The sequence below is a fragment of the Ursus arctos genome, unplaced genomic scaffold (genome assembly GCF_023065955.2).
Source record: "Ursus arctos isolate Adak ecotype North America unplaced genomic scaffold, UrsArc2.0 scaffold_7, whole genome shotgun sequence".
NCBI lineage: Eukaryota > Metazoa > Chordata > Mammalia > Carnivora > Ursidae > Ursus > Ursus arctos.
This window is the reverse complement of record NW_026623089.1, coordinates 25,536,716-25,564,026: the sequence shown is the minus strand read 5'-3', so window position 1 is coordinate 25,564,026 and position 27,311 is coordinate 25,536,716. Positions and strand designations below refer to the sequence as shown.

General features: G+C 50.8%; 2 protein-coding genes and 1 long non-coding RNA gene across 9 annotated transcripts in view; 2 read left to right on the top strand and 1 right to left on the bottom strand.

Annotated features, from left to right (window-relative positions):
- The window catches only part of MFSD13A (major facilitator superfamily domain containing 13A), a 13,727-nt gene extending 3,132 nt beyond the window's left edge, over positions 1-10,595 (top strand). The window contains exons 2-10 of one of the 5 annotated variants that reach the window (XM_044382071.3): positions 2,450-2,552; positions 3,043-3,285; positions 3,704-3,786; positions 4,354-4,806; positions 4,958-5,081; positions 5,697-5,793; positions 6,341-6,512; positions 6,591-6,784; positions 9,791-10,595. In XM_044382071.3, the coding sequence (XP_044238006.2) occupies positions 3,118-3,285; positions 3,704-3,786; positions 4,354-4,806; positions 4,958-5,081; positions 5,697-5,793; positions 6,341-6,512; positions 6,591-6,784; positions 9,791-10,224 (1,725 nt within the window). In that variant the 5' untranslated portion in view covers positions 2,450-2,552; positions 3,043-3,117 and the 3' untranslated portion in view covers positions 10,225-10,595. Of the gene's footprint in view, positions 1-2,449; positions 2,553-3,042; positions 3,286-3,703; positions 3,787-4,353; positions 4,807-4,957; positions 5,082-5,696; positions 5,794-6,340; positions 6,513-6,590; positions 6,785-7,854; positions 8,679-9,790 lie in introns of those variants that run through there. The other 4 variants (XM_026493986.4, XM_044382072.3, XM_044382073.3 and 1 more) reach the window with 4 other exon arrangements.
- Positions 9,923-27,311, bottom strand: ACTR1A (actin related protein 1A). Of its 2 annotated transcripts, XM_026493995.4 has the most exons (11): positions 27,107-27,311; positions 18,568-18,632; positions 17,733-17,808; positions 16,852-16,977; positions 15,803-15,927; positions 14,310-14,526; positions 13,493-13,585; positions 12,690-12,864; positions 12,524-12,585; positions 11,889-11,929; positions 9,923-11,712 (listed from the first exon to the last, which is right to left on the bottom strand). In XM_026493995.4, exons 1-11 carry the CDS (start codon positions 27,152-27,154, stop codon positions 11,610-11,612), a joined length of 1,131 nt encoding a protein of 376 aa, XP_026349780.1. In that variant the 5' UTR covers positions 27,155-27,311; the 3' UTR covers positions 9,923-11,609. The 2 variants fall into 2 exon arrangements, with proteins under 2 accessions (XP_026349780.1, XP_057164756.1); XM_057308773.1 differs by having other exon boundaries at positions 9,923-12,585; positions 27,107-27,240.
- On the top strand, positions 15,757-25,514 carry LOC130543047 (uncharacterized). 2 transcript variants are annotated; one of them, XR_008958069.1, is made up of 4 exons: positions 15,757-15,962; positions 16,623-18,694; positions 19,096-19,336; positions 25,214-25,514. It is a non-coding gene; the product is annotated as an uncharacterized LOC130543047 (long non-coding RNA). The 2 variants fall into 2 exon arrangements; XR_008958068.1 differs by lacking the exon at positions 25,214-25,514 and adding an exon at positions 20,750-21,253.

The window sequence follows — 27,311 nt, the reverse complement described above, 5'->3', positions numbered from 1 at the left end:
TTTCATGAGTGAGCCCAAGAAAAATCCGGTTTCTGAACATCTTCATGTAACAGTGCTCTGGACTCCTGGGAATTAGTATAGTCCTCCCTGCATTCCTTTAAAGGACAGGCATTATTATTCCCATTCTACAGGTGAGGAAACCAAGCCTCAGCTTGGTTAATTGGCTTGCCTGAGGTTACATTCTTAGCAGGGAGTGCAGGTGGAATTTAAACCCAGCCTCTCCTCACGGCAAAAGTCATGCCCTTCCCATGTCACCACCATCACCACCATCTGAGGGTTTCTGCTATTTCCCCAGCACCGGTGCAGGGAGCCAGCTGGTGGAGGCTGGGGACTTGCCTGCAGGGCTCACCTTCCAGCAACGAGGGTGGGTCACTGGACATCTGCGTGGGGGCCTGGAAGGCTTCACTCCCTTTGGACAAAGGCTTTGGAAGTGAGGTGGTGGCAGGGGTGGGGGGTCTGAAAGGCCCAGGGGAATCTGAGAAAGTGAGCTGGGTTAAGGATAGCAACAGAGGTATACATTGGGCTTTACTGCCTCAAAGCACCTTTAGATGAACACTCACCCCATCCTTGTGTGGTGGCTTTGGAAGTTCTGAGAGGCTCATTAGCAGTAATCTCTGAAGTATGAGTGTCTACTGCACTTATGTGCTAAGTGCTTGAGAGTACTTTCCCCTTGACCGCTAACAATAGTCTTAGGAAGGTTGGTGCCGTATCGCAGATCAAGAAACAGACAGAGAGAGGTTAAGCAAATTCCTCCAGGTCACACAGGTAGTAAACGGTACAGTCAGGACTTAGGAGACCCCCAATTGTGTTTTCTTTCCACTATGTTCCTTAGAAAGTGCCAGGGAAACTTTCAGCGTGATGGGTATGTTCATGATCTCCACTGTGGTGATGGTTTCACAGGTGCATATATATGTTAAAACTGATCGGACAGTACACTTTGAATATATGCAGATCATTCTGTGTCAGCCATACCTCAATAAAGCTGCAAAGGGGAAAAAAAGCATTTCCCACTAAATGTTCCTTCAGGCGCTCCAGCGCTCCAGGGAGAGGGTATGTAAACGTTTCCTAGGGCTGGTGGAACAGATTACTGCAAACAAATTATTGCAAAACAACCAAAATTTATTCTCTCACGGTCTGAAACAACTCCAGTTGGTCACGCTCCCTCCAGAGGCTCTAGGGAAGAATCCTTCCTTGCTTCCTCCTAGCTTCTGGTTGTCGCCTGCAGTCCTTGGGCATTCCTTGGCTTGTAGCTGCCTCGTTCCAGTTTTGCATTTGTCCTCACCTGGCCACCTTCCTTCTGTGTGTGTCTGTCTCTGTTTAAATTTCCCTCTCTCTGTAAGGGCCCACCCGAATTCACTATGGTGTCATCTTCACTTGGTTACATTTGCCCAGATCCTGTTTCCAAGTAAGGTAACACAGGTACTGGGGGTTAGGGCTTGAGCATATCTTTTTTTGGGGGACACGATTTAACACACAACAGGGAATTTAAGAGAAGGAACTCCTCATAGCTTCCCTCTGGGGGTCAGACAAGCACACACAGGGTTATTTTTCTGAAAAGAGAACAGCAGCTTTGAATCTAAAAAAAGAGACAGACTTAATGCCTCGCTGCTTAAACTGTGGTCATGGCCCAGCGGCTGCCCCCTGGGCACCCCTTCGAAATGCAGAATCTGATTCCTTCCCAGACCTCCTGAGTCAAAATCTGCATTCTGATGAAGTGCCCACGTAACTTGGAAGCACATTCCAGTTTGAGAAGGCCTGCTCTAATAAAGGTCGACTTTTCTTTCCTTCCCTCTCACGATCGGTCTGTCCTTCCAGCCTCTGTGTACAAGTCAGCATGGTTGGAAGCCAGGCACCCACACAGTGCTTTGTTCTCTCTTTTCACGTAACATGTTCTTGAGTTTTTCTTCTGCGTGTTGAGGTGGCCCGTGGGCTTGCCTTTTCTGGAGAGCATTGGCCTTGCTGAGCCAGTCCCTTTGCGTTCTTGGGCCGTGTCCAACTTTGCTGTTTATTACTATTGCTGCCATGAACGTCTCTGTACATGTTCCTTTGGGGTTAGTTTTTTGAGGTGGCATTTCCAGAATCAAAGTGCATGAGTGGTTGTGGACTCTATCACTCTTACATACCTGTGGAACTTTCTCTGTTCTACCAAACAGTGCGTGGAACCTGATGCAGGAGGTCAAATGGCAGAAAAGGCTTTAGAACTAGACAGGCCAGGGGTCAAATCTGCTATTTTTTTGCTGTATAACATTGGGCAAATTACTTAACATCTTGGAGCTTAGGATTGTTCTCTTTTCACATTGTAATAGTGCTATAAATTTTGTAGGGATTTTATAAAGATAATCAGGACGCCACCACTGTCCACTTAGTGAGCACTTTCCGAGGGACCCCTCACTCGGTCCTTACATTCCTCTGCAGAGTACACGTGATCATCCCTTTTTCCCGTTTACAGGAGAGGAAACTGAGGCTTCAGAGGGGCACCGTGTGCCCGGGCCCACAGTTGGCGTGTCCAGATTGTTAAGGTTCTTGTGATAAGATAGTGTGGATGAAAGAAGGTACGGAGCACACTGTCCTAGCACATGACCTGGCTTAGCACTTGTTGGATGCCTGCCTTCTTTTCCCACGGCTTTCTCAGTTTTCTTGGATTACTCTCGGAGAGTGGGATCCAGCCCAGCACTGTTTCAGTTTTATGTCATTGATGATTCCCCAGCTTTGTTTTGCATGCAAACTTTCTCCCAGTGGAAATGAGGTGTGCGTGTCTTTTTTTTTTTTAAGATTTATTTATTTGAGAGGAAAGAGCACGAGTGGGGGAGGGGAGGGGGTGGAGGAGAGGAAGAGGGAGAAGCAGACTTCCCACTGAGCAGGGAGCCTGATGTGGGTCTCAATCCTGGGACCCTGAGATCATGACCCGAGCTGAAGGCAGATACTCAACAGACTGAGCCACGCAGGTGCCCCTGGAAATGAGTTTTTAACTGATTCAGAGGTCTGGGGTTAGGAGCAGAGCTGGCTCTGATCCCTGTAGCTAACTGGCTCCTTCTTCCCCAGGGACAAGGATGGCCAGACTGCTCTTGGACGTGTGCGCTCCTTGGTGCTCCTGGGGCTGACGCTGAGCTGGCAGCCATGGGGCTGGGCACACTCCAGGCCTGGACGCTGGGCCTTCCTACGGCTGTGGTCTATGGCTCCCTGGCCCTCTTCATCTCTATCCTGCACAATGTATTCCTGCTTTACTATGTGGACACCTTTGTCTCAGTGTACAAGATCAACAAAGCTGCCTTCTGGGTTGGAGAGGTAGGCCAGCACTGGGTGGGAGCTGGGCAGGTTGCAGGGCTGGGTCCCTCCCAGTCCGGAGCATGGGGCAGGCCAGGTTGCCCCCTGTGATTCAGCAAGAAAAGCTGGAGCTGGAGGTGTCGACTTCTCCTTCTCCTGGCCACTGTGAGCCTGGCACTGTTCTAGATACTCACATATATGATAAAATATATTTACGTATATTAATTTATCAGTTGGGTAAATTTGCCCTGGATGGGTGGGAGTCTGATGGGGGCAGTGGCTGGCAGAGTGGGTTTTAGCAGAGGGACTGCCCTGAACAGAGGTTTGCAGGCAGGAAAGCTGAGCTCATCTTTGAGGGGTGGCAAACAGGCTGGGTAGGGAAAACTCTGGAGAGGAGGCTGCCTGGAGCCCACCTGCCCCGTCTCCCCTTTGCCCGCAGACGGTGTTTCTCCTCTGGAACAGCCTCAACGACCCCCTCTTCGGCTGGCTGAGTGACCGTCAGTTCCTCAGCTCCCAGCCCTGGTTTGTGTCCTGGGGATGGCTCACAACGGGTCCTGTCCCACCCCACCCCTCCCCAGGGGTGTCTGTGTTTGGGGTGGGGAGAGCAAGGGAGACCATTTTCAGCTTTTGGCTAGGCTCCCTCCCTTCCCAAAGTTAGGCAGGTGGGAGAAGTGGCCTTGACTAACTCTTGCCTTGCTCACCTGGGGAGAGATTTACCCCAGCTTGGCTTGTCAGGTCCTCAGGACTAGGAGCTGTACAGCAGACACACTCTGCTGCTTCTGGCAGATTCCTTAACCCTATCCCTGCTTGGGCCCAACACTGCCCCCAACTCTGAGAAATAGGTATCCCACCACCCGTTGGCCATCAGCCCTGGCAGGCTGGCAAGGGAGCAGACAAGAGAGTATACCCCCTGGTGAGTTGTGCTTCCTAAGTCAGAGGCTGAAGACGTGGGGCTCAGTGGGCTCACTCTGGTGTGAGTCCCATACTCTGGGCCTTTGTCCTTCCTTTGGGGCCTGGGCAGAGGGAGGGGGAACTGCAGCCTGCCAAATTGGTAAAAGCCGTTCCCACCTTTCCTCCTCTCCTTGGCAGGTCGGGCGCCAGGCTCTCCTTGAGGGCCGTGGTGCTGGCACGGGTGCGGGCCTTGGGCTGGCATGGGCCGCTGTTGGCGCTGTCATTCCTGGCATTCTGGGTGCCCTGGGCCCCAGCTGGCCTGCAGTTCTTGCTGTGCCTCTGCCTCTATGATGGCTTCCTGACGCTCGTGGACCTGCACCATCATGCCTTGCTGGCTGACCTGGCCCTGTCTGCCCACGACCGTACCCACCTCAACTTCTACTGCTCCCTCTTCAGTGCGGCTGGCTCCCTCTCTGTCTTTGCCTCCTATGCCTTCTGGAACAAGGAAGACTTCTCTTCCTTCCGCGCCTTCTGCGTGGCACTGGCCGCTGGCTCTGGGCTGGGCTTTGTGGGGGCCACACGGCTGCTTAGGCGGCAGGTTGAGGCAGCTGGCAGGGGGCCAGAGTGCCCAGCCCTGGCTGAGGATGGCGGGTGAGTGGCCTGGCCCAGCTCTCTGGGTTCCCCCCAGCGCTCTTGAATATGATTTCCACACCGAGTCCCCTGGCTGATGGGCGGCTGCCCTGGGGGGGTGGATGGCTCTGGCTCAGCCCTAAGCCATTGGTGACTCCCTTGTGCCCTGTAGCCTGTGCGGAGAGGAGCTGCTTACGGGCTGCCAGGATGCAGGCGGCATCACTTTGGGCCAGTACCTCCAGCAGCTGGCACGCCACCGGAACTTCCTGTGGTTCGTGGGCATGGACCTAGTGCAGGTATGAGAGCAGCCCTCCCCCCCAACCCCCTGCCCGATGGCCAGGATGTGCCTCGCTCAGGGAAGCAGGCTCCTTAAAAGCTGGGTCTCATGTGAGCATTGGTGGGTGATTTGCTATTGGGACACAGGTTGGAAGGGCTGGATTCTCGCACCATCAGAACACCTCAATCCCTGCGTGATCTTAGGCAGGTCTGACTCTCAGGGCAGCTGTCTTCACCTGCAAAGTGAGGCTGTGAAGAAGAGGTGCGCTTTGGGAACTCCGTGACAATATTTTTAAAACACTAAATGCCTTGCCTAAAACACATGTAGTGTATAAGCTAGCCAAATGCGGAAATAGATGGTGTTTATATCATCGAGCTTGTTTCCTAAAGTGTTTTCAATTAAAGAGAAAAAACTCAAATCATTCAATTTGACAATTTTATCATTCCTTCTACATTTTAGCAAAATTAGATAAGCAACAGGAATTTGGTGTTGGGTTTTATTCTGGCATGTTCTGTGTGGAGGGACATGGGGTTAAAGTCTGCTCTTGGCTCCTGCTGCTCCCCTGTTGGCTTCCGGCCTGCTCCCAGCTCCCCTCCAGCCCAGCAGCCTCCTCACTTCCTGCGTTGGGTTGCAGGTCTTTCACTGCCATTTCAACAGCAACTTCTTCCCCCTCTTCCTGGAGCATCTGTTGTCGGACCACATCTCCCTCTCCACAGGCTCCTTCCTGTTGGGTGAGTGGGTGCCGCAGGCAGGCTGGGAGGACAGAGGCGTGCAGCCCAGCTGCAGGCACAGCTCCCTTCGCAGCTGGGGCCTGGTGCGGGGGGCCTACGCTGCTGTGGGCTGCCCGTCCAGGCTCCGGCTCTGTTTTGGGAGGCAAGAGTGGGAGCCTGTTGCGGTGTGAGGAGGGTAGAGCTGCTGTCCTGGTGGTCTCCATGCTGGTGTCCCCCCCAGAGGTGAGGTGGTGCAGTGGCTGTTTCACAGCTGGGCTGACAGACTGACAGGGTTGGGTGTGCGTCTTGACTGCTCATTCACTGTGTGGCCTTGGGTGTGTTTTCTTTAATCTCTTTGGACCTCCCATTTATCATCTGTAAGGTAGGGATAATAACAGGACTGATCCTAAAGGGTGGTGAGGTTAAATGAAAGGATGTGGAGTTCGTAGCCCAGAGCCTGGCATGTCGTGAGTGTTCAATCCGTGCCAGCTCTGATGGCGACCATGAGATGTGGATAGCTGTGGAAGCCGTGGCGGTGCCCCTGACAAGGCTGTGCCCTTCCGTGCAGGCGTCTCCTATGTGGCCCCCCACCTCAACAACCTCTACTTCCTGCCTTTGTGCCGGCGCTGGGGTGTCTACGCCGTGGTGCGGGGGCTCTTCCTGCTCAAGCTGGGCCTGAGCCTGCTCATGCTGTTGGCTGGCCCCGACCGCCCCAGCCTCCTCTGCCTCTTCATCGCCAGGTATGCGTTGCCCCCCTCAGCCCCACACGTCCCTCTGTCCCACCCCTTCATTCTTGCCCCCTCTCTCTTTGCTGGCAGCAACCGTGTCTTCACGGAGGGCACCTGTAAGCTGTTGACTTTGGTGGTCAGTGACCTAGTGGACGAAGACCTGGTGCTGAATCACCGCAAGCAGGCAGCCTCAGCTCTTCTCTTCGGCATGGTGGCCCTGGTGACCAAGCCGGGCCAGACCTTCGCCCCCCTGCTGGGCACCTGGCTGCTGTGCTTCTACACAGGTGAGGGCCTGGGGGCTGGTGCAGGGCTCTTGAGGCTCCAGGGGTCAAACTTACCTGCCACAGCAGCCGACAAGCTGGGTCCAGTAAGGGGGAGAGAATGGCAACTGGCCGAGAGAGGCTGTGCCTGGGCCCCGCCTGCTCTGCCTCTCCCCACATGGGGAGGAGAACTGAGTCGCCAATTCTTCCAGTCTTTCAATAGTCCATTCATTCATTCGTCATTCGACAAATGTGCATAGAATACTTTCTCTGCCAGCTGCTGCTCCAGGTCCCTTTAGGGAGGTAACAATGGTCTTTGCCATTATGGAACTTACATTCTAGTTAGAGGGATGGGTGGGGTTGGCGATAAAGAGCCAAACAAGGAAATCGCGATGGTAGTGGGAAAAGCGATGGTAAAATAGCCAGTGTGACCGAGGAGCTACTTAGTGCGTGTGGTCCAGGAAGGCCTCTCTAAGGAGATGACACTCAGGATGTGGACCGAATGGGAAGAATCTGGTCTAGAAAGATCTCCGTGAAACCCAGATAGGAGCGGGGGGCAACTACAGAGGCCCAAGGTATTAGGAGTAGCTAGGAGATGAGGCTGGGACAGCAGAGGGCTCTGTCCATCAGGGCAGGGTTTGGATTTTATTCTCAGCGTGAACAGAAACTATTGCAAGGGTTTTAAGCGGGGCCGTGACATGGTCTGATCTGTTTTTTAAAGTTCATCCTTACTGCTGTATGGAGAATGGGTTGTGGGGAGGCTGTGGCAGAGGCCATGGAAACTTGGAGCAGGTGGTGCCAGGGGGCGCTGGCAGAAAGTGTCTGGGTGTGGGATGTGTTTTGGAATTGGGGGGAGGGGAAGGACTGGCTGCTGGGGAGTGGTGAGGTTAACTGAAGAATTCAGGAAGACTTTGAGCCTATGGGGTGGATGGCAGTGCCAGTCACCCAGAAGGGAAGCACAGGGGAGAAGTGAGTTTGGGGGAGGAAGTGAGTTGCGGTTTACACATGCATACGTGTCGTTTGAGATGTGGCACTGTGGACCTTGGAGGAGACCAGGGCTGACCCTCTTCTTTCTGCATGCTCTCTCACCCTAGGTCATGATCTCTTCCAGCAGCCCCCACTGACCCCTGTGGGGAGTGCCCAGCCCTGGCCAGAGCCCCCGGCCCCGGCCCCAGCCCAGGCCCCAACACTCCGCCAGGGCTGCTTCTACCTGCTGGTGCTGGTGCCCATCACCTGTGCTCTGCTGCAGCTGTTCACTTGGTCCCAGTTCACGCTGCACGGGAGACGCCTGCACATGGTCAAAGCCCAGCGCCAGAACTTATCACGGGCCCAAACCCTGGATGTTAAGATGGTGTGAGAGGCAGGCACAGCAAGGCCACCCTGCTGACACTGTCGCAGCCCTGGGCAGGAACCACTTTTGCCAGCCCCTCATCCTGCTCCTCTGCCTCCCTGGGGCACAGCCTGGAGGACAGGGGGCAGAGCGGGGGCTTCTGGGGCTGAGTCCGGAGCATCACTGAGGTCTAAGTTCCGGCTTGGCTGTCTGGCCCAGCTTGGACAAGGGCTGGGCTGTATGTGCTCAGGGACCTGCTTCCCCCTGTGTGGCAGGAGGAAAAAGAGGACCAAGAAGGGACGGGGCTACCCTGTGATCACATGGGGTTGCTGCAGGGCATGGAGGCCTGTCCCACCACCTGGCTGGGGCTGGTGCTCTGTGTGGGCTCAGAAGCCACTTTCACCTACTGAGGGGAAGCTGTGAGTCCCACCGCCCCCTCCCTCTACCTTTCCAGTGGTTTCTCTGACCTCTCTGCTTCAGCTGTGCCTGAAGCATTGTGCCCCAGCTGCTGCAGGGCTCCCCCACCCCCACCTGACCTCTCAAAGAGGTTCATGTCATCATAGACTGATTAAAGTCAGTCATTTCTGCTCCCGTTCCTGAGGTCCGTGCTGTGTGCGGGAGTGGTGGGTTGGTGGGGTTGGGGAACAGGATTCCTCATTTAATAGGAACAGCACCCTGAGAACATTTTTCTGCAGATGAGTTGGTGGGGTGAGGGGCACCCTCATCAGAGTCACTGAGGTAGCAGGGAGGGCGCGCAGACCAGTAGCTGCATGGGCATTTGGGAGCAAAATGACTTTTAGGCCTGAGGTCATGTCCTGGTGCAATCCCCATACACCACTGCCAGAACACAGTCAGCGAGGAAAAGCAGCTGCTTCCAAGGCTGGGGTCTACAACCCTGGAGTCACTGGAAGCTTTCAAAAAAGCTGATGTCTTGAATTCTGTTCCCCAAGATTCTGATTTCATGGGTTCTGGGCTATAGCCTGGGCACGGAGGTTTTGGAAAGCTCTGCAATTTTACTGTGCAGCTGGGATTGAACACCTGTGCTCTAGGCCAGCGTTTCTCAACCGAGAGACATTCGGAGCCCGATAGTTCTTTGTTGCAAATACTTAAAGCAGCATCCCTGGCCTCTGCCTAGATACCTGTAGCCTCTCCCCACCAGTTGTGACAACCAAATGTCTCCAGACATTGCCAGACGTGTCCCACTTGACTGGGAACTACTGCTTAAGGCCAGTGGTTTTTGAGGGTCTGTATAGTGGCCAAAAGTTTAGGCTCTAGGGCTATATTGCCTGGGTTCAAATCCTACCTAATAAAGGGCAGAGTTTTAGGAAATTACATAATCTTTCTGTGGCTCTAATTCTTCATCTGCAAAGTGGATAATAAAAATATATACTTTGCAGGGTTGTTGGGAGGATCAAATAGGTTAACATTTGCAAAGTGCCTGGAAATGCCTCCCACCAAGTATACAGGTTTAAAATGGATAACTGGTAAGTCAGAATAACTGAGTGTGGGCCCCAGGAACTATATTTTAAGCTCCTGAGCTTCCTATCCATGTGGAAGTTTTGACTTCAGGGATGTCAAGAGGTGCTCCCCTCATTTGAGGTAGTTTCAGTCATGGGTCTTAGTGTACGTGCAGGGCTGGGACCCTAAGTTCCTGAAGTGGGACTTTGGCATGAACACAGTCTTCTCTATCCACTTGACAGGCTGGGACCTGGGCTGTCTGGCTGGTACAAGAGTGCCCTCTAGAGGACAGACGAGGCCCAATCACCACCTCAGATTCAGGGCCTGCAGCTCCTCTCTTCGCCCCCAGCACCCAGAGAAAGAGGCCCAGCTGATGCGTCTATTGGAACGACTTTATTTAAGTACACTGGGCCCCACCAGGCAACGTGGTTTGTGCAAGGGACAGACTTGGGCTAGGAGAAGGGAGGTGAGCTGGTTAAGCACACTGCAGTTTGTGGGTCGCCACATCGCTTTCACACACACCTGCTGCTGTGGCCCGTACCTGGCAGGGCCTTTGGTCGTTGGACGGCATGGGGGAGAATGCTGCCTGGAATCTGGGATTGGGGCAGGTCTTGGTGTCACAAGTGAGGGTGCCGGTGAAGATCTGCTAGCCCCAGCTTTGCACCATCTGGGCTAAAGAGCCTTTGGACACTGCTAGGCCAGACCAGTCCAGGGTAGGCACCTGGCCCCACTGGATCACGGGAGATGAGCCTGTCAGCTCCTGGCACTCTGGTCTGGTCCCCTCCCCTCTTTACCAGACAAGTCCAAAGTTAAGAATGGCACAAATCAGCTCAGTGGGGGGCCTTGTCACCTCTATAACCTAACCCCCCTGGGGCAGCTAGAGTGGGAAAAGGCAACCTGGTTAATGGTGGCTCTTTCCCAGTCCTAAGGGGGCTGGATCCCCAATACCCCTCCTTTGCTAGAGGACTCTGCCCAAGAGTGATTCTTCCTCCTGTTTCAAAAAATCCAACTGGAAACCCGCCTGTTGATTCCAGGGCAGTGAGCAAATGGAAGAAGAAGAAAGAAAGAGGCAGGTGATAGTGACTTTGAATATAGCCTCTGATCCTCAATAGGCCTGAGGCCTGTGGATACTGTCAGTTCACCATTAGCAGGGAGTGGCGGGGCCTTGGACGCTATGCTAAACTGAGGTGCTGTAAACATTAGTGTGAACAGGGTGACTGGTGGGCAGGAGGCAATGGGCTCCCTCTCCAGTCCCATACTGAACAAACACATCAATAAATAAAACTGTTTGAAGATGGCATTGCCCAAGGATGGATGGAAAGCAAGTAACAGGACCTGGGGCCAACAGGCTCCTGAAACTCTCCCGAGACCCCCTGGACAGGAGCTGGGGGTTGGAGAGTGCCACCAATCAGAAGTATAGCACTACTCCTGCCTCTTCAACTGCCCAGTGTGGTCCTGGTCCCCAGGTGAGGTTGAGGGCCCCCTGCCTTCTCCTGACCCCAGAGTCTCAGTAATAGCTCCTGGAGTGCTTTCCCAGCCTCCCAAAGCCAAACTGCCACAAAACCAGACAGAACTCAACCTCGGCCCCAGTCCTCAGTCCATGATCAACTGGCATTGAGAGCAGAAGGACAAGCAAGGGAGGCAGTGGCTGCCTTGGGCCTCAGGGCACCCTGGGGGTGGGGCGGGGTGGGGCTAGCCCAGCCTAGGATGGGCAGCAGCAAGGTCTCCCAGGATTTACCCTCTCTGTCTCCCTATGGTAGTAAACATAGTCCCACACAGCCAGACAACGGCCCAGCTGATGAAGGAGTGGAGCCCTCTGCCAGCACTCTCCCCTGTCGGGCTAGTGGTCAACCCCAGGCCTCAGGCCGTTGTCATCATGGGTAGTTCATCGTCCTTTCTGGGCCCTGGGATCCCTGGGCCACACGGCTCTCGCATATGCACACACATTCGTACCCACACACACACTCACACACACAGGCAGTTCCTCGCAAACACTCCAACTCAAGAAAGCGAGTTTTAAAGTGGAGTTAACTTCAGAGAGGTGAAGACGATGTCCCAACATTAGAAGGTTTTCCTGTGGATAGATCGGGCACCGTCTTCCTCATATTCCTTCTTGGAGACCCACATCTTCTTAAAGGTGTCCAGGGAGGCGAGGATGGAGCCCCTGGAGTGGAGGGAATCCCAAGGAACGTTGTGAGAGGGAGAAAGTAGGTATTCGTGGAGCTGGCCCGTCCCCATGGGGCCAAAGCAGACAAGGCTTTGCTTTAAAGGGATGGGGTGGTGGGGGGTAACGATGCCCTCACTTCCTGTTCCGTTCTTATTCCCAGGAGAACTACTCACCCAATCCATGTGGAATACAGCCTCTCCTGAGGTGCGGATATCTGAAAAGGTAGGTAGAAAGAGGACTCTGAGCCTTTCATCCTCCTTGTCTCTTTCCTGTCTAACGCTCACCTTTACGGCCAATTCCAATGCCCAAGGCCGTGGGTGCATTTCACACAACGTCCCTGCTGAACCCCATGGCCTCTCTGGGGGGTATTGTGGCCAGCCTGACACTCATCGGGAGGAGCAAATTTCCGGCAGCCCTAGGTATCTACAGCTGTCAGGGAAGCTGGGACTATCAGGGGACAAGATACAGGTCTGCTGGGGGCTGATCGGAAGTAGACTCCGTGGCAGGAATCACACTCCTTCGTTTAGCGGCCCTCAGCAGGCACTAAGATGGTGGACTGTGTCACAAGGGGGCACCAGGAGTCAATCTGTCAACGTTATGGTTTCTCTGAAAGACCTCATGTGCCCTCAGCCTGGCAGCCTGCTCCGTCAGGGTATCAGAACTGCCCCCCTTTTGTTGGGAGGGAGAAGGAAAATGGGTTCTCCCCCCTGGCAGACCTCAAGGTCAGTGTGGAAGCTGGGGGCTGTCCGGCCTCGCAGGGGAGGCCCGGTTCCACGCAGAACCAGCCCCGCCCCCACCACGCTCCTACCCTGATCTTCACATCTTTCGGAGCTAGTTTCTTCACTTCACTCAGTAGCCTGTCGCCGAAACCTGAATGGGCAGGAAAGGAGAATCTCAAGTCAATTCTCTGGGTGTCTGGGCCCAGCCAGATCTGGAAACTTCCTTGGCAATGGGACCTGAGAACAAAGACCAACCTTTGAACAGGGTGGAGCCTCCCGAGAGGACAATGTTTGAGAAAAGCGTGCGCCGCAGGTCCATGTCCGACTTCTGGATGGCAAACACCAGCACCTCGTGGATGCCCTCACTCTCCTCTCCGATCAGGTCTGGCCTGAATAGCAGCTCAGGTGCCCGGAATCGGGAAGGACCAATCTGCAGGGTAGAGGGCAAACTCAGAGGCTGGGCCCAGGGCTGAGGTCCCTTTGGGAGTGAGAACGGAAGAGGCCCCTCTGCCCATCTGTTAGTGACCAGGTGGCTAGAAAGGCTGGGCTCAGGGAAGACCTGGTATGTCAAGGGCTTCAAAACACCAAGACAAGCCTCTTGGGAACAAACAGGAAATAAAAAGGGACAAAGAGAACTCTCAGGAAGCCAAAGAGAGGAAGCTCTTACATTTAATCCTAGCTCTGGCACTTTCCAGCCGAGAGAACTTAGACATTAATACATGGGTTTATTCATTCATGGAAATTTCTTCCTATTAACAGAGATCCAGGAAGAGGCACCTCACCCTATACTATGTCCAACTGATTATGAACAGCACTAACCACCCTCTTCCAAACCCCATCCTGACCTAGGAAAATGCCTCTGGTGCCTCCTCTCCTCCCCACAGGGAAAGCAGTCCCTGACGCCTCGCTCTGCAGGAGACAATGCTGTTCAAGAGCTCCAGGGCTCCAGGCAGGGGTGTAAAAGGGCAGTGCATGTGACTCCAGCCTCCTCCGGGGAGTTCTGTTAGGACCCAGAGCTTCTGGGGGCCTAGGGGGACTGAAGGGAAATCCAGACCTACCTCAATGGTGCTGCCGTCGGGCAGGTAGTACTGCGCCTTCTCCGTTTCTAGAGTCTCATCCTTCTGTGGGTTTATGGACAGGTAGCAGGCTCTCTGCAGAACCGAGCAGGAGTCAGGCAGGTGGGAAACCTAGGCCTACCTGGTCAAAGTCCCAGGGCAGTGATGTGCTGCTGCAGACCTCTGCCCATCCACAGTGACTGTCCTAAAGGGCCACAGAGCTCCTGCCCTGGAGCACGGCAGGGTGGCCTCTGTCGGCCTTCACTGGGTGGCACTTAGGATTCGAGTTCCTACCTGATCCATCTTCCTTGTGGGCAGGCATGGAAATTGGCTCTCTGGAGCTGGGTCTGAGACCCCAACCTAATTTTAGTCCAGATTTCAGTTTCTTTTTCCTTCTACTACTCATGGTTCTGGGTCCCATCTACACAACTCAGAGGTTTCCCTAGAGCCATGGGTGGCAGGAGGATCTAGTTTACTTAAAAGAAACTGTATTCTGACTTCTTCAAGGATGTAAAAGAACATATGTAATTTGTACATGTTATGAAAACATAATGGCCAGCGGTATACCTATCAGCCAGCTTAAGAAATAGCAGCAGCTCCCTTTCCCCTACAAGATGGAACCACTTGGGGACAGTGACTATCAGTGTGAGGGGGCCCAGCTGGGATCACATGGCAGCCAGGAGGCCTGGCTGGGCAGTACAGAGCCTGACCAGAGACCCCCAGGACTGGAGCGTCACCTCTCTTCACTCCAGGTCACAGAGGTCCTGGCTGCCCCGTTCCCATTCCCTATCCCATCCCTGGGCGCATGGGCAGCACTCACTTCTTTTATGGCCTTGACAATCTCAAACTCGGACGATGAGTGGAAATCATAGCCCTCCTTCCGCAGGTAGAGGCGAAGAAAGCGAGAGACGTCTCGGCCAGCGATGTCAATGCGCATGATTGAATGGGGCATGGCAAAGCCCTCATAAATGGGCACGGCATGCGTGACACCATCCCCAGAATCCAGCACCACGCCTGTGGTCCTGCCTGTGGCATAACTGAAGCACAGGGGGCAGATCGTCACTAACCCCTGCCTCCTCGCTCGGGGAAGAAACTCACTTTTTTTTTTAGAGTTCAAAGTCAGCTAAACTAAAGCTGAGGCCTGACTTTCTCTAGGAACTTTAGACTGGACACAGTACTGAGGAAGCCCGAGCATAAGCAAGCCTGAAAAACCTGGAAAAGAGCTGAGCCTCTCTGAGCCCCTCCCCTACTCAAGAGGAGGCCTTCCAATCTTAGGGGATGGCTGCCTTGGACTACTTCGGGAACCCAACCAATGGGGCAGTTTTTACTTTCTAGACAAGAGGAAAAAACTCAAGTGCCTACAGGGGCCAGGCAGGAAAGGTAAATGAGTAAAGGAAAATAAGAACATTTTCACTTCCGCAAAAAACTTGCTTTTTCCCCGCATGGCCTCCTAGATCCTCAGGTTTGGTTTTGTTTTGTTTTTTCTCTTCTCTCTCTCTTTTGGTAAAGACAAGGGTATAGACATATTTCTGTGATATGACGGGGAAAAACCCACGATGTTTGATAAACAGCAACTGATACTGCCTCGTGTTGGGAGGACAACAGGGAGTACAGCGGGCTGTAGCAGAGTCAGGCTTGCAAACTCCACCAGAAATGGCAGCAGCTACTTCAGCTCCAGCTGATTTTTGTCCTATAGGAATGCATGCCCAGCATTGCCAGATCATCCCAGTTTTTTCAGAAAAGCCAGAAGTTTGGATTTTGATAGAAATCTCCCCCACTGTTTTTTAAAAGTAGGTGTCATGCCTCATGTGGGGCTTGAACTCACGATCCTGAGATCAAGGGTCATATGTTCTACTGACTGTGCCTGCCAGCCACCCCGAAATCTCCTAATTAAAATGCTGGCTTACAATTTTTTAATGGGGTCAAACACATTCAACCTGCAGGTCACCAGTGTACAATCTTGGCCCTAGACCTAACCCTGGGATGAGGCAGACGGGGGGCATGACAGGGATGATAGGGGTGTGAGAACAGGGATCATATGGTGAACATGATATCCCACAACTATATCACCAGCCTGGCATAATGTCTGCACAAGCAGGCACTGGATAAACATCTGAACATGTTACAGAGGCCTTTAGGAAGAACTGTAGCAGTGTGTGGACTTCCCAGCAGGCAGACTGGAGAGCCTTGGGTGCCTACCCACCAAGATAAAGAACGAGAGAAGCGAGAATGGGACACGGTCTCAATACTCCCTTTCCTACCCACAGGAGAAGCACCTCCATTCCACCCTCAAGGGGCCAGGCAGCTACTCACAGGCTGAGCACGGCTTGCATGGAGATGAAAAGGGCTGGTACATTGAAGGTCTCAAAGAAAACTTCAGCTGCTCGTTCGCGGTTTTTCCGCGGGTTTAAAGGCGCCTCCGTCAGGAGCACAGGATGCTGGTGAAAGGTGCCCAGAGGGTAATCAGGATAAGGTAAGATCTCCACCCCTCATCAGCACTAGGCAGAAGCCCCTGTGTGCTAGGCTAGAGAGCTGAGGGGACCTTTGTGAGCCTCCCTCCAAAAAAAAGGCAAGCTGGGCCTGCCATCTACCCTTGCACAAGCCAGTTTGTCAATCTTCCAAATTCATACCTCCTTTAAAAGACTCATTCTGTCTTTGCCTCTGCCCCCTTCCTCCCTTCCTTCTCCTCCAAGATTCTTACATATGCCCCTGTATTTACTGTGTATCTCTAATTTGTCCAGATTTGGCTAAACTCTAAATTTGGAATTCTTATGATAAAAGTAATCATTTAAATTTTTTTTCAGGGCAACCCCTTCAGGTCCCCTCCCCCCTTGGGAGCTTTGTACTATCACTTTGCTATCACTCAATAAACTTTGCATTGCTGTCCAAAAACAAACAAACAAACAAACAAACAAATAAATAAATAAAATAATCTTTTTTTCAAAATTTAAATATTTTGAAGGTATTTTTGAAAAACGAACAACTCTCCCCTCCCCCGGAAATTCTGATATGTCTAATATTCAGCTTCCTTTGTTTTTCTGCATTGCTAGCTACTTCCTTAGAAGTTAGAGTATAAGCTCTGAAGTCTGAAAAACATGGGTTTGAGTCCCAGCTCTCCCACTTTATTCCCTAGGTGATCCTGGAAAGACTACTTGGCTTCACTGAACTTCTTTCTGTTCCTTTGTTTGTAAAATGGAGATAATACTCCCTGTTTGTCATAGGACTGGCGTGCAGATTAAGGGTAGGCCTGTCTGAAGAGCACGTGGCCTGGTGCCCCAGTAAGACTCCAACACTCCCAGCAGTGATCATCTCTGGGGCCGTGGCTCTGACAGCTCCGCACGCCCTGCTCACGGGACCCTCACCTCCTCTGAGAAAGTCTGCAGCTGGTCCTTGGAATAGACATACTGCCAGATGCGCTCCATGTCGTTCCAATCCTTGACGATGCCATGCTCCATTGGGTAGCGGATGGAGAGCAGCCCTCGGTGTTCCTGGGGGCAGAGAGCAGGGCTTACAGCAGCAGCCAGCGTCTCAGCCAGGCAGCCCAGCAGGCCCCGCTTCTCCAGCACCGGGAGTGCCCCCTGCACAGTCCTCACCCAGGGCTAAAGGTAGGACCCCCCGGTTGCCACGTCTCTAAACTATACACTGCAAACTGTTCTCGCTGCCTGATCGGCCGGCAGAACAGAGGGCTTCTGCATTACCATGGGCCCTCAGTGCCCTTATGGCAAGTAACAGGAGGCACCCTCCTCGTGGTCTGACCCCAGGACAGTCTCCTGGCTCCCACCTCTGGGCCTCAGTGCTTGCAGCCTAGGTTGGCAACAATGATTCCATTGGTCTGCTTCTGGAAGCTGCCCCAGGGCTCTTCCAAATAGCGCTAATTAACTCATCCCCAGGGTATCCCAGCCAGGATCTCCCCCTGAATCCCTTTTGCCAAAAAAATAACGAAGTTAGCCAATTTGATCATTGGCAAGGTAGTGACAAAATACAGAAGGAAAGCAAAAGCCCTGTTTTCTAGACTGGTCTCTGTTTCCCAAAGTGGGGTTCCAGATATTTCCTTTCTAAAACTAGAGGCTGCTCCTGAGAGAAGTGAACCAACTAGACCTAGGATGAGGGAACCAAAGGGGATATTTTAAGAGGAAACTGCTCCTTTTACTCGTGGCTGTCCCATTGCTGGGATGCTGTCCATGTGGGGAATAATGCAGGCCCTCTGCTGGCTTGAGGCTTCTGCAGTAGCACTGGGAATTACCTCGGCCTTGGGGCCAATGAAGATGTCACCTTCAAGGGCTCCAGCCATGACGCGGACATGTTTGGGTCTGCCCACACTACAAAAGAGAGACGGAGAACCATCACTTTTCATTTCACAACAGAATACAGAAGGATGTACGTGCATGCTTAGATGGGAAGAAATAGACTCAGTTCTACTGTGATTATCTCCGAGGAGTGAGGTTACCGTTGATTTTGATTTTCTTCTACTTTTCTGCATTGCCCGCAAATTCTACAATGAACATGTATTATTTTTATTTTTATTTTTTTAAAGATTTTATTTATTTATTTGACAGAGAGAGAGACAGCCAGCGAGAGAGGGAACACAAGCAGGGGGAGTGGGAGAGGAAGAAGCAGGCTCATAGCGGAGGAGCCTGATGTGGGGCTCGATCCCATAACGCTGGGATCACGCCCTGAGCCGAAGGCAGACGCTTTTTTTTTTTTTTTGAAGATTTTATTTATTTATTTGACAGAGATAGAGACAGCCAGCGAGAGAGGGAACACAAGCAGGGGGAGTGGGAAAGGAAGAAGCAGGCTCCCAGCAGAGGAGCCTGATGTGGGGCTCGATCCCATAATGCCGGGATCACGCCCTGAGCCGAAGGCAGACGCTTAACCGCTGTGCCACCCAGGCGCCCCCGAAGGCAGACGCTTAACCGCTGTGCCACCCAGGCGCCCCAACATGTATTATTTTAAATTATTTGTATATTTGATATTTCTGACCCAAATCAGAGATCCTTCTCTGTAAAAGGTGGAGGGCTGACCCCATGACAAAGCTGAGAAGCCTCCCAAGCTTCTGACTAAGCTACAGAATTACTTACTAGTTTGGAAAGCAGTATTTGGGAATCTGATCACCAGCAAAACCAGCTTTAATCACACCGGATCCCTGAGGAGAGAGGAGAGAGAAAGAGAAGTCAGAAGTATGACAAAAACGAGATACATCATACAGTATGTATAACATGGTTTCACTTTTATTTAAAAGAGTCCTTATATCTGTGTATAATATGTCCATCTGAATGACCATTTGTAGAGGGAGTGCCTGCCGCCAGGAGGGAGTGGGACTGGGGATGGTGAGGAGAACTTTCACTGTACACTCCAAGTATTACTTGATATTTTAGCATTCTTTGACTTTTCTACATTGACCATGCTTTACTTCTGGAATCAAAAATACTACTAATAAAGGGAAGAAAAAGAAAAAACCTGAGGGGAGAAAAGTACCTAGAAGCACCAAAGCAGCCAGGTTCAGGAACGTAACCAGGGTGGGAGGAACGTGATTCTTTCTGTTAAACCACATGGGACACTGTTAACCTCCTTTCCCAGCTCAGGCCTGAACTCTCCCCGCCCTCCAGGGTCTCCACGACCGACACCGCCGTGAACACTGCCATGCTTGAAGCTGACTGATGGAACATACGTCGTCTGGTTCTTACTGCAGGGGCAGACCTCTCTGCTCGTTTCGGGGGGTTGTAGTTGTTTTATTTTTTTACTATGCTTTCTTTTACTCACTGGTCTCCTGATGGTAAAGAGCAGAGAAGTTCTAAAGCATCACCTGAGAAGAGACCCAACATTACAATCCTGTTGCTCCGATCCTTGGTAAGTCCGGTGGGGTGCCAGAAGAGAACCTGACTTCTCTGTCAACATCTCGGGTACCACCTAAGGCCCAACCGAAGTAAATGGTGTCTCTAGACACAGATGCCAACTCTGTGCAGGACAGATGTCAAGGCTTGATACTGCTTGCAGATAGAGCCTGTTCTCTTCCTTCTTAACTCTTCTACCACCACACCCGATACGCTCACCCTTCCACCCCAGCACCGTTTGCTGCACATATAATAGGGGCAAGCCTTTTCCTGCTGCCTATCGACCACTTCTCTTGGGGCAGAGGGTGATATTTCCAGAACCCACACAGCAAGCAGTAAACACATCAGGAGATGCTAAATAACCAAGGTTATCTTTGCACCAAAGGCTTTCCTGCAACACCCCTGGTTTCCTCTCTCTCTCTTATTCCTGCTCTTCGACAGGAGAAATGTGTGTGTGTGTGTGTTGGGGGGGTGTTAGATAGGCCATGATGGTGCCTGGCTCTGGCAAGACAGAGAGAGGAGGAAGTAGCTAAAGGATAGGGAATGCCAGTTCTTTAAGACAGCAGGAAACTCTGCCAACAGAAAAGAGAGAAAACAGGAGACAATGTGCAAACTCATCGGCCTGGGCAGAACAGCAAGGAGCCTGGAAAAGGTGCAGCTGTAAACTGAGCTGAGAGCCTGGGAAGGAGGGAGGACTACTGCTGCAGCCCCAGGGCTCTGGGACAGAGGCACGGGGAGTGAGAACAGCACTGTACAGGAGAACTCCGGGAACTTGTCGGCTCAAGCTTCCAGTAATTGCTCACTGCCTTTATCTGGGTGTGGTGATGCCAACACACTAATTGGACCTCCTGGCAGAGGTTGAAAACAAGAAAAGTAAAGATGAGACCTGCATTTCAGATTCTAGATATTTTGAAGAGACGATTTTCCTGGATATTTAATTTTGAGTTTACTAGCAAAATCTGACTAGAGTCTGAGTAACAAGGCAAATTAAGATGTTAGGTTCATTTCTTCCTCTCTGGCTTCTCAGCAAGAGAGTAAAGACCCAATAAAGACCCAGTTCTTTTTTTTTTTTTTTAAGATTATTTATTTATTTGAGAGAGAGAGAGAGAGAGAGATCACGAGCAGGGGGGAAGGGCAGAGGGAGAAGCGGACTCCCCGCCGAGCAGGGAGCCTGACGCGGGACTCTATCCCAGGACTCTGGGATCATGACCCGAGCCGAAGGCAGACGCTTAACTGACTGAGCCACCCAGGTGCCCTATAGACCCAGCACTAATATCACTGCCTTCCTCCTGAAGGATAATCCCCTGCTGGAATTAATTATCCTCTTCCTGTTATTTCCCCAAATCACCATTACCTGTACCACTAGGCAGTCTGCATTTCCTTCTGCTGTCTATTTGAATTTATGGTTTCCATTTTTGTCCATTTTCAGCCCAAGTTCCTCAAGCTCAGAGACTTTATGTATCAGCAGTATCTGGCATGTGAGGGTACTCGAATAGACGCTGGCTGCCTACAATAAAACCAAGCTCAAATGATTGGGAGATGAAGCCTAAAGTATGAAACGTGAACAAGAGGCGGAAACGCCAGCAGCCTCAGGCAGAGGTGGTGCAACAAAGGGGAAGGCGGCATCAGGGATGATGCACACGGTGGGGCCAGACCCAGCTTGTCTCTGTGGTGCCACGAGCTGGCCCGGGAGGCCAGCAATCAGCTGAAGAGCGAGCAGGGATGGCGGGGGCAGCCGAGTCTGCTGAAACCACACCACAGATTATGAAAGGGCCCTGTCCATTCCTTTAACAGTATTTGTAACTAGGAACTAGGTACCTGGCAAATGAGCTTCCACTCTGTATTCACTCTGGTGAAGCCAAATAAATAAGTGCCTTGCAGAGAGGCTTGAAAAAGTCGTTTCATAATAAATATTGAAGATTTGAAGACTGGAGTCTGCTGCCAGCCACCAATGACCATTCTCTTTCTGAAGCAGGCAGATAGCATATCCCTCAGCAAGGCTCTCCCAGGACCTGCGGACTATGGGCCTGTGGCTTGGGCAACCTTCACCTAAGCAGCCCTGCTTATTCTTGACATGCTGGGAAGGAGGCTAGCTGTCTCCCATTTTACAAGTGGGAAAAGGATGCTGAGATGTGGAGCCTCAGATTCCAGGACACTGGTGGCCCATTTTGGCACCAAGACATATTTTGTTTGGCCCACAAAATACTTTTTAAAAAACTCTATTGAAATGAAATTCACCACCATATAATTTACCCACTTAAGGTGTATAACTCAATGGTTCTTACTATAGTCACAGAGTTGTATAATCCTCACCACGATGAAATGTTAGAACTTCCTCATTGTCCCAGAAATTCTACCCATTAGCAGTCACTCTCCATCCTACCTGCCCTCTCCCCCCAAGCAGTCCTAGGCAACCACGAATCTATTTTCCGTCCCTGCAGACTACAAACTACTTTTACATTAACTTCCAACAGTTAAAAATTAGACTGCATATACAATTTATCAATTTTCTGATTTCGACCAGGTCCTGATCTGAGGGTCATGAGAGTGAGCCCCATTTTGGGCTCTGAGCTCAGCATGGAGTCTGCTTGAGATTCTCTATCTCCCTCTGCTGCCTCTGCCCCCTCCCTGCTAAGACTCGCGCACGCTTTCTCTCTCAAAATTAATAAATAAAATCTTAAAAAAACCCAAAACTTAAGTGAATCAGCATATCTCAAGAGCTGATGACAAATTGTAAAAAAATAATAAAATTGAGATCATTGTGAAATTTGAACACTGAATATTTGATGATATTAAGGAATTATTAATTTTTTTAGGTTAGTAATAGTATATCGATTATGGTTTTTCTAAAGATTTTATTTGTTTATTTGAGAGAGAGAGAGCAAGTGTGCCAGAGAGCAAGCACTAGCTGGGGGGAGGGGCAGAGGGAGAGGGAGAAGAAGACACCCCGAGCAGGGAGCCAGACACGGGGCTCAATCCCAGGACCCCGGGTTCATGACCTGAGCCGAAGGCAGATGCTTACCGACTGAGCCACCCAGGTGCCCCTGATTAAATTTTTAAAAGAATGTGGGAGAGGGTAACTGGCTGGCTCAGTCAGTGGTAGAGCATGAGACTGGATCTCAGGGTTGTGAGTTCAAGCTCCACATTGGGCATAGAGCTTACTTAAAAAAATAAAGGGGTGCCTGGGTGGGCCAGTCGGTTAAGTATCCGACTCTTGATTTCGGCTCAGGTCAGGATCTCAGGGTCGTGAGATTGAGCCCCGTGTTGGGCTCTGTGCTCAGGGTGGAGTCTGCTTGAGATTCTCTCTCTCCGTTTGCCCTTCCCCTTGCTCGTGTGCTCTCTCTCTCAAATAAATCTTTAAAAAAATAAATAAATTTTTAAAAAGTTAAAATAAAAAAAGCCCACAGTATGGGAGAGGGAAGTAGGTGGGAATGCAGTTTAAAAAGATTAGCCAGGAGCTGATAACTGTTACCGCTAGGTGATGAACATGTGGATGTTCGTTACACTATCCCTCTCCTTTTGTTTATGTTGGACATTTTCTATAATAAAAAGAAGTTGGGGTGCCTGGGTGGGACAGTCAGTTAAGCGTCTTGACTCCTGGTTTTGGCTAAGGTCACCAAGCCCCGTGTTGGGCTCCGGGTTCGAGGCAGTTAGTCTGCTTGGGTTTCTCTCTTCCTCTCCTTCTGCCCCTCCACCTGTGTGTGCTCACTCTCTCTCAAATAAATATATCTTAAAAAAAAGAAGAAGAAGAAGAGCTGGCAAATAAGATGATAGCACTTAAGTAAAAATTCAAAACACAAATACTAAACACACACACACACACACACACACACACACTATAAAGTATCTATGTCTGCAAAATCATGGATGGAAAGCAGCACATAAATTTATGATGATAGTTTGCTCCTGAGGTTACTTCTGGGACAGGAAGGACAGGATTGTGGAGGCGTATACAAAGAGGCTTCAATTATATCTGTAATGTTTATTTCCTAAAAAAAAATCCTGAAGCAGGGGTGCCTGGGTGCTCTGTCAGTAAAGCGTCTGCCTTCAGCTCAGGTCATGATCCCAGGGTCCTGGGATCGAGCCCTGCATCGGGCTATCTGCTCAGCTGGGAGCCTGCTTCTCCCTAGCCTTCTTCCTGCCCCTTCCCCTGCTTGTGCTCTCCCTCTGTCAAATAAATAAATAAAATCTCAAAAAAAAAAAAAAAATCCTGAAGCAAACATTGCAAATGTCAACATTTAGTAAACGTGGGTGGTAGACACGTGCTATGTGGGTGCTTGTTATATACTTCTCTGAAATTTCCTGTATGTTTAATATCTCGTTTTTTAAAAAAAGGTGGGCTAAAGCAGTATAAGATCCCCCTCATCAGTGAAACTTACTTAGTTTATTGATGAACTTGAGAAGATCTGATACTATTCCTGCATTTAGGCCCAAATAGTCATGAAGACAGTTTTAAGATTGACCAGAACATTGATCCATTTTAGGACAGAACTTAACCTTTGAGATCTCAGCAAAGATTTGAGCTTCAGAATAAACACAGTATTCTAATCAGAGTGTTACAGTCCTCAAAATGTGGCCTGGGAGCTGCCCTCCTCTTGTATTACTATCTATGACATACCTTTAGGAAGAATGACTTGTGTTCAGTTTTTAAAAATACCTATCACTTAATCGTCATTAAAGTGTGTGCATGTGCACCTCCCCTTCCATTCTCCTCATTAAATTCTCACGAATTGGTTTGGTGTCAGAATAGGAAGAAAGGAGTAGTCAACAATTATTTTAAGACTGGGAAAGGCTGTGAACTGATAATGAGGGTCTTCCCTCTTTTCCGTGCTTTCTTTCTTCTCCTTCCTTCCTTTCTTTTTTAAAAATATTTATTTATTTGAGAGAGAGAGAGAGAGAGAGCGTGCGCACGTGCATGTGAGGAGGGGAGGGGCAGACAGGCAGAGAACCTCAAGCAGACTCCCCCCCCACCCCTGCACCCAGCAAGAAGTCCGAGCGGGGGCTTGATCTCATGACCCAGAGATCATGCCCTGAGCCAAAATCAAGAGTTGAGTGCTGGGGGTTCCTGGGTGGCTCAGTCGCTTAACGACGAGCCACCTGGGCGCCCCTCTCCTTTTAATTACACTCTCCTTTGCCCAGAAATAAAGTTGTAGCAATGTGTTAAGCTACGGAGCAGTTAAATCTGCTAGATACACATTATTCTCATAAAGTTGGCTCAAATATTTCAAATGATTTTTCCTATCCATCTTTCATGTTGAAACAAAACAAAATCTCTAAATGTCAAACAGAAAGAACTACCTGAGGCCCTAGATCTAAATATGTAGCAGATGCTCAGTAAATCCAAATGGGAGAATCTCTCCTACTTCACCTTTTGGCTGAATTATTGGCATAATAAATGTTTTCCCAGGGACACCCGGGTGGCTCAGTCCGTTAAGCACCTGCCTTCAGCTCAGGTCATGATCTCAGAGTCCTGGGATCAAGCCCCACATTGGGCTCCCTGCTCAGCGGGGAGTCTGCTTCTCCCTCTGCCCCTCCACCTGCTCCTGCTCTCTCTCTCTCTCTCTCTCCCCCTCACGCTCTCTCTCTCAAATAAAAAAAATCTTAAAAAAAAAAAAGTTTTCCCAGAGAAAATAAACAAATCAATTCTTTAAATCTTAAAACTGAAAATGCACCTCTGCTTTGATGCATTTCAACTACACAATGGAGAAAGAGAAAGGAGAAACTAAAAGCATTAGCTTAAGTGACATTAAAGAAAATGGCTGGAGATGGAACTCCTGCCCCCAAATTCCAGAATCAAAGGATCTAATGGGATGGACAGACTGCTCCTTCTGCAATGCTGATGAAAACAGGCACTTGCTAATTTCTATTTTTTTTCTATTTTTTTAAAATTAAGAAAAATGCAGATGAAGTACATACAAACTGGCTGAAGATAGAAACATGTTCTCTGAAAATCGAATCAAGAACAAGGAGACCTACTCAACCCTCTGCAGTAACTAACTAGGGGTCTCGCCCCACTTCAAACCTTTCCTTATTTAGGGACACCTTTGTTACAGTGATATTTGGTCACTCATCCACCTACCCATCTATCCAATGAAAAAACAATTACTGAACATATAGTGGTCCCAGGCCGCAATTGCTATGTGTGTGGAGGAAGGTGGGAAGGGGAGGATAATAAAAAAAATTAAAGAATGTCATCTTTCCGCCCAATCATTTAACAGTTCAGTGAGGGAGATAAACAACAACAACAACAACAAAACAAAACAAAACAAACCCTCCCAAAATAAGGCGTCTATTGAACTCATCCTCCTGCTTTTCAAGGCAAAAACTATACCTCTGGAGAGAAGGAAAGCTAACAACAAAAAAGCACCTTTCCTTGGAAAAAATGAGAAACTTGGAACCCAACCTCAATTTGAGTCTTGGCTCCTCAACGTCTAAGACAGGTGGCTTGCTTACTGTTATTTAACCTAAGGTTCACTTTCCTGCATAAACAGGGGACAGTAATTCCTATCCACCTACCAGTGCTGACGCTCAAACGAGATGATGCAAACGAAGGCACCTTGTAACGTGCCTAAGGTCCCAAGGGCTGGATCAACAATGAATCCGGCAGCTTAGGACGGACAGAACTGACAGTTTTCCCTCAATAGAGGGACCCAGAAGGTACCAACCAATCTCGGCGGGACGAGCCCTTTCAGTGGAAGACAGAAATGCAGTTGTTTTACAACAGTCGCCCTCCGCTCAAAATAAGAGCAGTTATTTAGATTCTTTCCGTTTGTTACTACTGATGCATTCGCGTGGGCTACTAGCAAGAGGAATAGCGGATGAAGCACTGGTTTTAGGTCACCTCTACCGTGTGACCTTGGGCTCACTTTACCTCTTTGTGCTTCAGTTTTTTTTATTTGTGAAACGAGGATCAAACTTCCTGCCTTAACTATCCACCCAATTTTTGTAAGGGCTCGATTCGAATGTGAACGTGAAAGGCCCCCCTCTCCCCCGCAAGCGCTTGAGCGCCTGGCAAATATGTTTAGTAATTTTTTTCCCAAGCTGCTAGGGGTTCCGAAGAGGATGGTACCTCCCTGCTTGCTTGGTCACTCTCTTTTTTTCTGGATCTTTATTAACGTAATCTATAATCACAGAAATAACTGAAATCTTATGGCCATTTCTGGCACCAGATTCCCGAGCCCCACCCAGATACACCAACAAGCCCGCCTGCCCTGCCGGGGACCGAAGGAACCTTAGCCCTTCTCCACCCGAGGGCGGGCCCCAGCCCGTCAGGCCTCTCCACTCTTGAGCTCCCGAAGCCAATCCCCACAGCTTTTGCGCACCCGCCCGCCCCTTAGAGAGAGGAAACACTATGGCGGCCCAGAAGAAAGGCAGGGGCGTAAGCCAATCACTGCGGAGGGCTGCCCTCATCCGGCAAGGCCCAGAGGCGGGGTCATCGGTCAAGATGGACAACCAGAACAGCCAATAGAGTTATTGGAAACTGGGGAGGGGGCGGACGCCGGGCGCTCACAGAGCAGTTAAGGCCCCTCGAGCCAATGGCCTAAGGACCCCGCTCGGACTACAACCCTTCCCTTTATCCATCCCAAAGTTCTCCATCCCATGGTTGCTGGCCAGCCGCCCTGCCTGCGGACTACGGGTGAGGGGAGGACAGAGGCGGTGGCTGCTGAACCCGCCTGACAGGCTGGGCCAGTGACAAAGAGCCGGTGGCCCAGGCCGAAACACGGGAAGCGATCCCTTTGGGGAAGAGAGAATAAATCCATTTAGAGATAGGAAAGACGCAACTCACGTTGTCGATCACGACAGGCTGGTTGGCGATCACATCGTAGGACTCCATGGCAGAAGAATCTCTCCTTCCGAGGAAGGAACTGCCAGCCGGGTCCGCTGCTAACGCCACAGACACGCATGCGCAATCTAGCCGCCGGTACAAGGCGTCCAGGGAGCGGCCCGACCTCGCCTCCAAAGAACTACAACCCCCAGCATGCCTTGCACCT